Source organism: Mustela lutreola, chromosome 1 (genome assembly GCF_030435805.1).
Source record: "Mustela lutreola isolate mMusLut2 chromosome 1, mMusLut2.pri, whole genome shotgun sequence".
NCBI lineage: Eukaryota > Metazoa > Chordata > Mammalia > Carnivora > Mustelidae > Mustela > Mustela lutreola.
The window spans coordinates 189,817,910-189,830,627 of NC_081290.1; the positions used below are offsets into that span (position 1 = coordinate 189,817,910).

At 43.6% G+C, this 12,718-nt stretch overlaps 1 protein-coding gene across 8 annotated transcripts in view; it reads left to right on the top strand.

Moving 5' to 3' along the window:
• Positions 1–12,268, top strand: part of KMT2A (lysine methyltransferase 2A) — a 73,909-nt gene extending 61,641 nt beyond the window's left edge. For all 8 annotated transcript variants that reach the window (XM_059182285.1, XM_059182257.1, XM_059182249.1 and 5 more), the window contains 9 exons: positions 511–591; positions 1,412–1,470; positions 2,722–2,892; positions 4,689–4,763; positions 8,729–8,907; positions 9,074–9,177; positions 9,616–9,699; positions 10,113–10,242; positions 10,758–12,268. In XM_059182285.1, the coding sequence (XP_059038268.1) occupies positions 511–591; positions 1,412–1,470; positions 2,722–2,892; positions 4,689–4,763; positions 8,729–8,907; positions 9,074–9,177; positions 9,616–9,699; positions 10,113–10,242; positions 10,758–11,033 (1,159 nt within the window). In that variant the 3' untranslated portion in view covers positions 11,034–12,268. The remainder of the gene's footprint in view (positions 1–510; positions 592–1,411; positions 1,471–2,721; positions 2,893–4,688; positions 4,764–8,728; positions 8,908–9,073; positions 9,178–9,615; positions 9,700–10,112; positions 10,243–10,757) is intronic.
• The last annotated feature ends 450 nt before the right edge of the window (positions 12,269–12,718 follow it).

Genomic DNA, 12,718 nt, shown 5'->3' on the forward strand with positions numbered 1-12,718 from the left:
AGGCCCCCTTTGCTCTGATGTAAAACAATGGCTTGGCTTTTTCGCTTTGGGGGTTTTGATGTAGCTTTGGGGTTTTTTTTTTTGTTTTTTGTTTTTTGTTTTTGCTGAATCTTAGGATACTGAGGGACAATGATTATTCCTGTCTGGAGGGCAAAGCCAGCTGTCATAGATCCTGATGAAGTTCTTTTTAATTAGTGTCGGGGTGTAACATGCCTGGAATATACAAGTGAAGTTTTACATATGTATGCACCCATGTAGCCCCATCGAGATCAGGAGATAAAACATCCCTAGTGTTCCAGAAGGCTCCTTGTGCCTTCTCTTCGACAGAATGCCCTCATAACCACCAGCTAACCTGTTCAGCACAGATTAGTTTTCCCAACTTGTAAATTTATCAGATCCTGATAGAGTCTAGAGTGTTTTTTTTGTTTGTTTGTTTGTTTTCTGACCTCCACCCTTTAGTACGTAGTCACTGGTGGTTTTTCTGGAAAAGATGCAATGATTTTCTTCCAGGTCTCAGGGAGCAGAGGCTGAGCCGCAGGACACAGCTAACGTGGAACAGTCATCACAAAAGGAGTGCGGGCAGCCCACAGGGTAAATACAAAGATCGTTTCTCTAAGGTTAAGTCCTCAGTTCTGTCCACCTCATTTAAAACATAATTCTTCCTCATTTAAATTGTTCTTGTTGCCAGAGGGGTTTTTTTTTTAATGGAAGTAATACATACTTGTAACTTTTTTAATGCATAATTACTTAAATAATAAATGGTTCTGTGTTCATCCTGCCTACCCTTCTCCCCTTCTGTTCCCTAGTAATGACGGCTGCTAATAATTTGTTTCCATCCATTCACACATTTTTATACAAATACAGATACACACGGTGTATATATGAATATATATTTATATTCCTTTTTTATATAAAATGAGTAATGCTATACACACTGTTCTGTACTTTTTTTTTTTTAATTTAAATAGTCCCTTATTGATATGCATTTGGGTTGTTTCCAAGATTTAATTTTCAAAAATGAAAATTGGTGGTGGTTTACTGGCTCCTTAAGCTTGCTTTTGCTTTTGGTTAAATCAGTTAATTTACTTAAGTAACTCCTGAACTGCTTCTAACAAGTGTTCTTTTAATTTTTTCTAACACTGAGGGTATGAGAAAAATTTCAAGGACATAATTTACAAACTCCAAAAGCCCAAACTTAATGCCAATATTTAGGAAAGAATCTCATAGAAGAGCATTTTATGTTACATATCATACAGTAGGGTGGTGTTTATCCAACACGTTATACGCAAGACGTCCGATGGTCCGTTTCTGGTAGTTGTTCTGTGTAACTAACAGCGATTGTGGACAGTTTGCATGTTTAAATTGATAGCAGCTGATGTTACATCTTACATTGGGTTTTCTTCTCATTTAGGCAAGTTCTTCCTGAGATTCAAGCAACACAAAATCCAGCAAATGAGCAAGAAAGTACAGGTATGTGGGTGGGTAACAGGTTAGCATTAGAATTTTAAAGTCAAAAGTACTATAAAAATGGCCTACATTATCTACAAATTTTCTAAATTAAAAAATTTAAGCTCCAGGTAAGTTAAGTGATTGGCCAGAGGTGTAGACTAACCCTCAGGGCATCTATTCCCTGGTCTTGCACCCTTCCGCTGTATAGTCTGTGACATCTGTCGATCGTTCTGCTCTGCTTGCTTTAACATCAGTGTGATCTTCATAGCTAGTGGTTACCTGATCTCATCCCTTAGTTGTCGCTGAAGAAAACCACGTATCTGGTCACAACCCCAGGTACAGCTCCATAGCACTTTCTATCTGACTACTGAATATGATCAGTAAAGAACTGGCCACTTCAAGATTAGAGAGCTCTGGATACAGGTTTTGCCTCTTTCCATCAAGGTAACTTCCCAGAAGAGAAGCAAGTGGAGAAAATGCTCAGGAGTAACATTTGGGATATAATCCCCTTCTGCTGATTGGCTGATTCCTTAGGAGGACTGAGGCGCCTCTTTCTGTCAGAACATACGGTTATATGAACTTGGGCTAATTAATTTACCATCTCTCTGCCTCAGATTTCATACCTTCACGTACACTTTGAAGTGTACATGATAGTAACACCTCACTGGTCCTTGTGAGGTCTATCTGAATTAATTTACAGGAAGTTCCTAGAAAAGTGCCTCATGTATAGTGCTTCATTCGATTAATCATTATTTTTTACCTTTGACCTTATTGAGGGCAATTGCTTATTGAAAAACTATCAAATTGTCATACTAGAAACTACCACAGAGACAGCATGACTTTAGATTAAAAAAAAAAAAAATCTAGTTTTAGTCACTTTCTAGCTGTGACCCAGGGCAAATTGTTCCACAGCTTTGAGCCTCGGTTTTGTTTTGTTTTTTGTTTCTTTTTTTAAAAAATTTTATTTATTTGACAGAGAGATCACAAGTAAGCAGACAGGCAGGCCAAGAGAGAGGTGGGGAAGCAGGTTCCCTGCTGAGCAGAGAGCCCAATAGGAGGCTCGATCCCAGGACCCTGAGATCATGACATGAGCCGAAGGCAGAGGCTCAACCCACAGCCATCCAGGCGCCCTGAGCCTCAGTTTTGTTATCTGTAAATGGGAATAATCATACCAACTGTGGAATGTTGATAGGCTTGGAGAGAATGTATCAGTGCTCAGTAAGTGTTTGCTAATGCAGTCAGTTTGGGCCCTATCTGTCTTCTTCCTCGCAGAACCTAAAACAGTGGAAGAAGAAGAAAGTAACTTCAGCTCTCCACTGATGCTTTGGCTCCAGCAAGAACAGAAGAGGAAGGAAAGCATTGCTGAGAAAAAGCCCAAGAAAGGACTTGTTTTTGAAATTTCAAGTGACGATGGCTTTCAGATCTGTGCAGAAAGTATCGAAGGTGAGTGGATTAAATGAGGTTGGCAGCACCCCGCTGGCTCAGTTGGTGGAGCTTCTGACTCTGGATCTCAAGGTCATGAGCTCAAGCCTCACATTTGATGTAGAGATTATTTAAGTTTAAAAAAAAAAATGGGGCTGTCTTGCCAGTGCAGGCTCTGTCTCAGCCAGAGCCACACTTATTTACATTAGTACCGTTGATGTGGGCGGTTGTGCACTTGGTGTTACAGAAGATACTCGATGACATTACACATCCAGTTCGACGTATAATCTAACTTGTCCTTAAGAAGTTGGAGTTCCTGGAGAAATAGTCCATAACTTAGCAGATTACGTGGGGTATCTTCTCTCTCTGGCCTTGTTTTCTGCCCCCTCTTTGTGGACCTCAAATGCCATTCTCTTTCACTCCTGTGCCTTCACCTGTTTCTTCCCTCTGCCCAGAATGTTCTTTTACCCTCCCTTATCTGGTGAACTCTACCTTGTCCCTCAGGGTTCAGCTTGGAAAGTCTTCCCTGACCTTCTGAGGCAGATAGGCACTCCCATTCCCTCTTTTCTGTTTATTTTAGAATCTTAAATGCTTTTCTTAGAGCTTAAAAATTTGTTTTTATAAATGTTTATTCTTACGTCTTACTAAATAGAGAACGTCCTAGTAAGGTTGGCATTTTATTTTCTTGTTCCTCTTTGTATCCCAAGCATTCAGGTGTTCATTAGCTGTTGAATTTGAAGGAAAGATTCCTAGGGGTCAGTTAGGGTTATCAAACCCAGAAAGAATGGTAGAATAGACAATTCTGTTAAAGGAGTTGATAGAATTTGTGCTAGGAAAAGAGGAATGAGAAAGACTTTCTAAGAAGGGACGTCAGCAAAATTAGACAGAATTGCATGTGGAGGGTTTAGGAGTGTCCTCAGGTGGGAGAGGACATCGAAATCCTAGTCAGGCAGTAGTGAGAGAGAAAATGGCGAAGGTGGATTGGGCACTGGCTTTGAAAGGGCCTTCAGTGCCGAACCATGAGGCCTTTGAAAATCTGGGGAAATGGAATAAAGGCAGAATTTCAAGAACTTTAATGTGGTAGCTCCTTTTAAGGTGGACTGAATTGGAGACATGAGGTGGCAAGAGGTCACTAATGAGAGCATAGCTACAGTAGAGAGGTCGGTAATAAAGCCCATTCCCAGCAGGAAAAGGGAGGAACGACTACTCTTCAGGACTGTGTGGATATGGAGAGTGGAGAGAGGAGTCCACAGTGACAGCAGATTCAGGCCTGGTTCACTTTAAAAAAAAAAAAGATATGTAAGGGAAGAAAAGACTATGTTGACTGTATGAGTTGCAAATACCACACACTGAGTGTGAAGTGGTCGTCACGAGCCCACCAGACAGTAGGAGATCCTAGAGTCTTAATTTGGAGCTAGAAGTGGATGTTTTCTAGTCACACCCCCTTAGTTTTATGGAATAGAGGTTAGGACTCCCCACAGCCGGGTTAAATCGTTCACGTTAGTGTTGTCTTGTTTAGGGGCAGGTGAAATAGAAGTGATACCCAACATTCAGGTTTGGGACCCAGACTTCCATCGAGGGATGTGAAAACTTGGGGGATCCAGGGCTCATTTTCAGAAGGTGGGACCCTCCTGTCTAAAACTGTTGGATAAGGCACCTTCTCAGCTGCTTTCTTATGCATGGAACTCATTGAAACTAAGAACACAAGTCAAAGCCATTTTAGCAGGGTGTTTTCACCCTGGAGCGATTCTGAGCTCAGTGCTTTTGCTTGTCACTGGTGTTAGAGATATTTGATGGACTATTTTATTTCCTCACAGATGCCTGGAAGTCCTTGACAGATAAAGTCCAGGAAGCTCGGTCAAATGCCCGCCTAAAGCAGCTCTCATTTGCAGGTAACGGCCACAGAGGTCATTTTACCCCTGTCTCCGAGTAGTCTGATAGCTTGTTGGTCTAAAGCTATAGAGTTGATTCTACAAAAGCATCAACCTTTTTTAGAAATAGTTTTTCACAACTTTATTGAGTTATAATTCTTATACAGTTAACCCATTTCAAACATGCAGTTCAGTGGCTTTTAGTCTATTGACAGTTGTACAACCATCACTATTGTATAATCCAGAACATTTTCATCATACCTGCAAGAAACCCCATTCATTAGCAGTCGTGCCTCAACCCCAGTGCCTGGCCACCATTAAACTACTTTGTGTCTCTAGGGATTTATACAGAATCACACAACATAGGGCTTTTTGTGTCTGGATTCTTTAGTGTAATGCTTTCAGGTTTCCTATCTGCTGTAATATTGCATCGGGACTTTATTTATTTATTTTTTCCTAAACAGATTAATTTTTTTTTTTTTAAGATTTTGTTTATTTATTTGACAGAGATCACAAGTAGGCAGAGAGGCAGGCAGAGAGAGAGGGGAAAGCAGGCTCCCCACTGAGCAGAGAACCTGATGCGGGGCTCGATCCCAGGATCTGGGGATCAAGACTTGAGCAGAAGGCAGAGACTTTAACCCACTGAGCCACCCAGGCGCCCCATCCTAAACATTTTTAACTGTACAATTCAGTGGTGTTAAATGCATTTACGTTGCTGAGCAACCAACCATCCATCCATCCCATAACTCTTTTTTTTCTCTTGTAAAACTGAAACTCAATATTCCCCATTTTCTCCAGCCCCTGGCAACCACCTTTATTCTTTCTGTCTCTATGATTTTGATTACTTTCAGTACCTCATGCAAGTGGAATTATGTAAGTGGACTGGCTCATCTCACTTAGCATAATTTCCTCCAGGTTCATTCATGTTGTAGCATTTTGCAAAATTTCCTTCCTTTTTAAGGCTGAATAATGTCCCATTGTATTATAGGCCACAGTTTGTTTATTGATTGGTCCAGCAGTGGGTACCAGGGTTGCTTCCACATTTTAGCTATTGTGAATAATTCTCCTGTGTGAATGTGAGTGTGGATATCTCTTCAAGACCCTGCTTTCCATTTCTGGGGGAGCAGATACCCAGAAGTAGAATTGCTCAATCATGCAATAATTCCTTTTTTTTTTTTTTGTAAATAGTAATTCCATTTTTAGATTTTTGAGAACTGCCATACCGTTTCCCATGGTGGTTGCACCATGTCACATGATGCAGTGCACCCCAGCAGTGCTAAGGGTTCCAATTTCTCCACATCCCCTGCCTTTTTGATAGAAGCTCTCCAAATGGGTGTGAGATGGTATCTCATTATAATTTTAATTTACATTTCCCTAATGATTTATGATGTTGAGTGTCTTTCCATGTGCTTACTCATCATTCATAGATCATTTTTGGAAAAATACCTGTTCAGGGCCTTTGCCTGGTTCTTAATCAGGCTTTGTTGTTTTTGTTGTTATGGGTGAGTTTCAGAAGTTCTCTATATATATTCTGGATATTAATCAGAGAGATGAAAAGGACTACCTTTTAACTTTGGATAGTTTTTGTTTTTGTTTTTTTTTGTTTTTTGTTTTTTTAAAGATTGGTAAGGGAGATATTTAGGGGACAAGAAAGTATAATCTGGGGGTTTTTTTTTGTTTTGTTTTTGGGTTTTGTTTTGTTTTTTAGATTTTATTTATTTGACAGAGAGAGTGCAAGCAGGAGGAGAAGCAGACTCCCTATTAAGCGGAGATCCCAATGCAGGGCTCGATCCCAGGACCCTGGGATCATGACCTGAGCCAAAGGCAGATGCTTAACCGACTGAGCCACCCAGGCACCCTGAGAAAGGATAGTCATACATGGCCTTTCCCAGTCGTCACTTTGAACTGATTACTGATAATTGGTGTAAAGTCCAGCCACTAGAGTAAGCCAGTGTCCTGAACTCCGTGTTCTCAGCCTCACCCTGAGGAGCCAGCCCTTTGTTTTTGCCAACAGGACAGAAATTTCTTTGATTTATCCATGTCCTTTACTGCCCCATGGAATAGTGGTAAGAAACCATGAGCTCTGGAGTTAGAAAAAACAGTACAAGCTACATTTCTGCCCTTTGTGATTAATATTACATTGACTGCAAGCTAATTGACTTCTCTGAGTCTCAGTCTCCTTATCTAAAAAGAAATATATAGGGGCACCTGGGTGGCTCAGTCATCAAGCGTCTGCCTTAAGCTCCCTGGATCCCAGGGTCCAGGGATCGAGCCTTGCATTGGGCTCCCTGCTTGGTGGGAAGCCTGCTTCACGCTCTCCCACTCCTCCTGCTTGCTTTCCCTCTCTCGCTGTGTCTGTTTGTTAAATAAATAAGTAAAAAAAAATTTTAAATAAATAAAAATAAAAATAAATATATAAATGTGACCTCCAGAATTTGTGCTGAGGATTAATTAAATAATAAACCTGTTGTGTCACCCTATAGGCAAATCAAAAAAAAATTTTTTTAAATGAACCTGATGGGTGCCTAGGTGGCTCAGTCAGTTAAATGTCTGCCTTCAGGGGCATCTGGGTGGCTCAGTGGGTTAAAGCCTCTGCCTTCGGCTCAGGTCATGGTCCCAGGGTCCTGGGATCAACCCTTGCATCGGGCTCCCTGCTCAGCAGAGAGTCTGCTTCTCCTTCTTCCCTTCCCCCTTGCTCGTGTGCTCTCTTTCAAATAAGTAAAGTCTTGCCATACTCACTGAGCCAGCCAGGCACCCCGAACATTGCTATTTCTAGTGTCAAAGTGGGCTGGCAGTTGTTGGGATGCCCCATCCCTTTAATGAAAGAAGCCAGTCATTTCAGAAAGCCTGTCATCATCTCTGCCAGCAACTTACATAAATGTATTTTTAGAAAATAAAAAAGAGGGACGCCTGGGTGGCTCAGTTGGTTAAGCGGCTGCCTTCGGCTCAGGTCATGATCCCAGTGTCTTGGGATCGAGTCCCACATCAGGCTCCTTGCTTAGCAAGAAGCCTGCTTCTCCCCCTGCCTTTGCCTGCCACTCTGTCTGCCTGTGCTCACTCTCTCTCTCTGACAAATAAATAAATGAAATCTTTAAAAATAAATAAATAAATAGAAAATACAAAAGAGGGGCGCCTGGGTGGCTCAGTGGTTGAGCCGCTGCCTTCGGCTCAGGTCATGATCTCAGGGTCCTGGATCGAGTCCCGCATCGGGCTCTCTCTCTCAGCAGGGAGCCTGCTTCCTCCTCTCTCTCTCTGCCTGCCTCTCTGCCTACTTGTGATTTCTCTCTGTCAAATAAATAAATAAAATCTTTAAAAAAAAAAAAAAAAAAAAAAAAAAAAAGAAAATACAAAAGAATTGGAAATGATCGTTAATAGCATGAGACTGAGTAAAACACAGCATCTATCGAGTGAATTTTCCACACATTCACTGTAACAGCACAAAAGAGAGTTCTTTGCTGGGGGTTATTACTAACCATTCTTTTCAATTTTAGTGAGGTACCTATGTGAGTCTGAAGTTACAGAGCCCAGATACCCCATTAACCTATAAATGAAAATGGGATCATGACTGGAGCTCCAGATCCCAAGGTTCAAACCTTGTCACACCAGCTGTGCGACCTTGGGTGTGGTATTTAAATTCTCTGAGCCTCAGTTGACTGACCTGAAAACGAAGCTGGTAATTCTTGACTCACGTGGGCATTGTGACCATGAAATTAAATAATACGTATAGCCTGTCTGTGTACATACAGAACATAGAAAATAGTTCGGTGATGTGGCTGTTTTTCAGTCTGCCATGAACATTTTCCATATTGATAGCCCTGTGTCCATGTCACCTTAATGGTTCACTGCTGCTGATTCTTAGCCACACAGTAATGCGGTTCCCTGTGGGCAGCCTCTGGCAGAGTTCTTCTCTCGCCCAGGCGTTTCTTTGTACCAGGCCGTTTCCTGTTGGCTGTACGATGGCTACCCTGGTGCCTTCTGTCCCACAGGTGTTAATGGTTTGAGGATGCTGGGGATTCTTCATGATGCAGTTGTGTTCCTGATTGAGCAGCTCTCTGGTGCCAAGCACTGTAGGAATTACAAATTCCGTTTCCACAAACCAGAGGAGGCCAACGAACCCCCCCTGAACCCTCATGGCTCAGCCAGGGCTGAAGTTCACCTGAGGCAAGTTCCGTTCTCTTTCCTAAGCAGCTATGGGTCCCGATTGTATTATCTGATGACACAATCATTTTCCCCACGTCACCTTTGAGATTTCCAGGGTCAAAGCTGTCCTTCGCTGCTTCTGTTCAAAGCCTTTCTATTAAAGCGTGCTTCAATCTTTTGGCTCCAGGAAGTCAGCATTTGACATGTTTAACTTCTTGGCTTCCAAACACCGGCAGCCTCCTGAATACAACCCCAATGATGAGGAAGAAGAGGAGGTACAGCTGAAGTCAGCTCGGTAAGTATTGAGTGGAGGGGGTCGTTAGGAACCCTCTTTGCTTCCCTCTGCTCTGGCTGTTCAGGCCCCCATGCGGTTTCACTTGGATCACAATTTCCCGGGTCACATTTAAAAGAACACTGAACTGTGGTTTGTATTAAAGTAGCAATAGCTGGCTGGCAGAGGAGAGGAGAAATTCAGATAACTATAACATGCAGATTTTATTTTCTTTAACGAAACTAAACTCTGTCAGCTTTGGACGTATCCCTACCACTGTAGTTACCACGGTCAGAAAGGACTGTGTATATTATAGGCCTCATTTTACAAGACATTTATTATTATACTTGGCATCAAACAAAGGGAATACTGTGGTCATATTCTCTAGAAACCTTTGATCTACGACTCAAAACTGATTATTTCCTGAAGAGAATTCATGAGTAATACACCTTGTCTCTTTAGGAGGGCAACTAGTATGGACCTGCCAATGCCCATGCGTTTCCGGCACTTAAAAAAGACTTCCAAGGAGGCAGTTGGTGTCTACAGGTATGGCTAAAATTTCAGAAAGAATTACGGAAATCTAATCGTTTTCCAAAATTAAAGTGGACCAAATCATGGAGTGACCTCCTTCATTCAGTAAGTGAGGTTTTTCTAGCTGCTATTAATGGAACCTGATGTCCTGGGATCCTGCCCCTCCTTGCATTGAACAAGGAATTTAACATAGTAAACATTAAAATGTTGCCACTTCTGGTGGGCTCCTGATTGGAGAAATCTTTTATTCTTAGCCATTTGTTAGAATAAGTAATATACTCAAATCAAGTGGGTCCAGATTTTTTTTTTCCTTTGCTTTCCAAGAGTCTGTTCTTCCTGGGGAACTGATAGGGCAGGAGGTTTATTCACACAGTTTAACCTGATTTGCAAAATCGATGGCTGATCTCTTTTCCATCTTTATGTTCTAGGTCTCCTATCCACGGCCGGGGTCTTTTTTGTAAGAGAAACATCGATGCAGGTGAGATGGTGATTGAGTATGCTGGCAACGTCATCCGCTCCATCCAGACTGACAAGCGAGAGAAGTATTATGACAGCAAGGTGAGTCTCGCTTTCATTTTCCTGGTTCTGACAGTATTTGTACACAGGGGCCAGGAATTAAAAGTATGATCCCCACATCCCAAAAGAAATAGTATATTTTATGAATTCAAGCATACTTTTTTTCCTTTTCCCTTTTTTAAATTTTTTTTATAATGTTTCGACATTTTTAAAATTGTTGGGCCCATGAGCAGCTCAGTATCCACCCTAAGGATTAGTATGTAAGGATACTGCTCTTTGAAAGATTTGTCTGAGTGCATCCTAGGATCAGAAGCACCTAATGACGCAGTGTCTTAGATTTCTCTTTCCTGTGGAGACATTAAGAAACCTCTAGTGGCTGTAATGTAGGAATTTCCTAGGGAAGCATCTTGGAAACTGAGAGAAGTCTGGACGTTTTACTGGAAGAAACTGTTTTCGTCAGCAGCTGTAGGCACCCTCAGAGAAAGGGTGGGAGCTGTCGTCCGGCCTGAGCTGTGCCGAGTGACGAGGTCTCCCCCCCCCTCCCCCCCCCCGCGCAGGGCATCGGCTGCTACATGTTCCGCATCGACGACTCCGAGGTGGTGGACGCCACGATGCACGGAAACGCCGCGCGCTTCATCAACCACTCCTGCGAGCCCAACTGCTACTCGCGGGTCATCAACATCGACGGGCAGAAGCACATCGTCATCTTTGCCATGCGCAAGATCTACCGGGGGGAGGAGCTCACCTACGACTACAAGTTCCCCATCGAGGACGCCAGCAACAAGCTGCCCTGCAACTGCGGCGCCAAGAAGTGCCGGAAGTTCCTCAACTAGAGCCGCTTCCCTCCCCCGGGTCGTAGCGCTGGGATGGGGCGCCCAGAGCCTGTGCCCACAGCTAGGAGATCCAGGATGGAGCGGGTGCCGCTGAGGGGCCTCCGTGACGGCTGTGCTCCCTTACGTCCCGTATTCGCATTACACATGTGATCCTAGTCCTGGAGAGAGAGATGGGGTCTCGAAGACAAGATCCGCACCCGGCTTTGTACCGGGGCCCCTCTGATTGTGTGCTGTTGCAGAGTGGTAAATGGGGTTGCCAGCAGACTTGCCTGGAAGGAGCCTAGAGAGGGTTAGTCATGCGGGGAGATGGGGCCTGAGTGTCTCGTCGGAGAGAAGTTGCCATCGGGGCCTTGGCCTTTCCCCAAGCACTATAGGCGAGGGGTCAGCTGGGGCCATTGATTCAGAGTTGGTTGGACACCTGATAGTTTGCCAGCCGGGCCCAGGCTGTAGCCGTCTGTTGAACAGAGAAGGTCTGGTGATTCTCCCTACTATCCTCCCACTTGAGAGTTCACTTCTGGTTGGGAGACAGGATTCTTAGCACCTTTGGTGTCAAAAGGCAGTCTTGGGGTTGTGCCAATGAATCACCAAACATGGAGCCTGTGGGCTTTAAGTGGGAGTGTTGCCCCCATGAGCCTTATCTCAGCCAATTACCTTTCTTGACAATAGGAGCGGTGTCCCTCTCATTCCTCCCCCGACCCCTCCACTTTCTTCGTTCCCCGTTTCATCCCACTGCTTTCCCGTTCTTTCTGGGTGGTAGAGGGGAGTGACTGCCTGCTCAAGGACACTCCCTGTCAGGCATCGTCTATGCCTGCGGAACAACCCCTGAGCCTGTAAGCACGCCCAGGGGGGAAGTGGACAGGAGCCATTGGCCATAACCAGACAGAATACGGAGTTTTCATTAAAGCTCCACAGAGAGTTTTTTAAAGAAATATATGTAGCATGATTTTTTTAGAGGAGGAAAAAGATTATTTAAATAGGATCTGAATCATGCAACAACCAGAGTATCACAACCAGGATGACCCCTGGGTCCCAATCCCAGGACATGGTAACTTTATTTTCCCCTTGTTAAGACATAAGAAGACTTCATTTTTAAATGGTCGGTGTCCAGTTGACGGCAGAACACTAATCAGATTTCAAGGCCCAAAACTTGGGGACTAGACCACCTTGTATCGAGGGACCTCTGCCACCTGCGCAAAATCCATAGGTTAAGTAAATTAAATGACACTACTGCCCTGATTCCTAATTTAAAAGAAGATCGGTTTTTAATAATTTTTTATTTTCATAGGATGAAGTTAGAGAAAAATATTCAGCTGTACACACAAAGTCTGGTTTTTCCTGCCCAACTTCCCCCTGGAAGGTGTACTTTTTGTTGTTTAATGTGTAGCTTGTTTGTGCCCTGTTGACATAAACGTGTCCTGGGTTTGCTCTTTGACAATAAATGGACAAGGAAGGTCACCCTACTCCGCTGGGCCACTCCCCTCCTTCCCGTGTTGAAGCTCCTCAGAAGGCTGTGGTCGTATCCTGGCACAGCAGTGTCCCCTCTCCGTCCCTGCCCTCTTTCCCTCCCTTCTGGGACTAGCTCGGAGCGGCGAGAGCTATATACTCCATTTCCCTCATCTTGCCCTACTTCCGAGATAGCAACCAAGTTGAATGGCACCCTAACATTTTCCTCACCATCTGCCTCA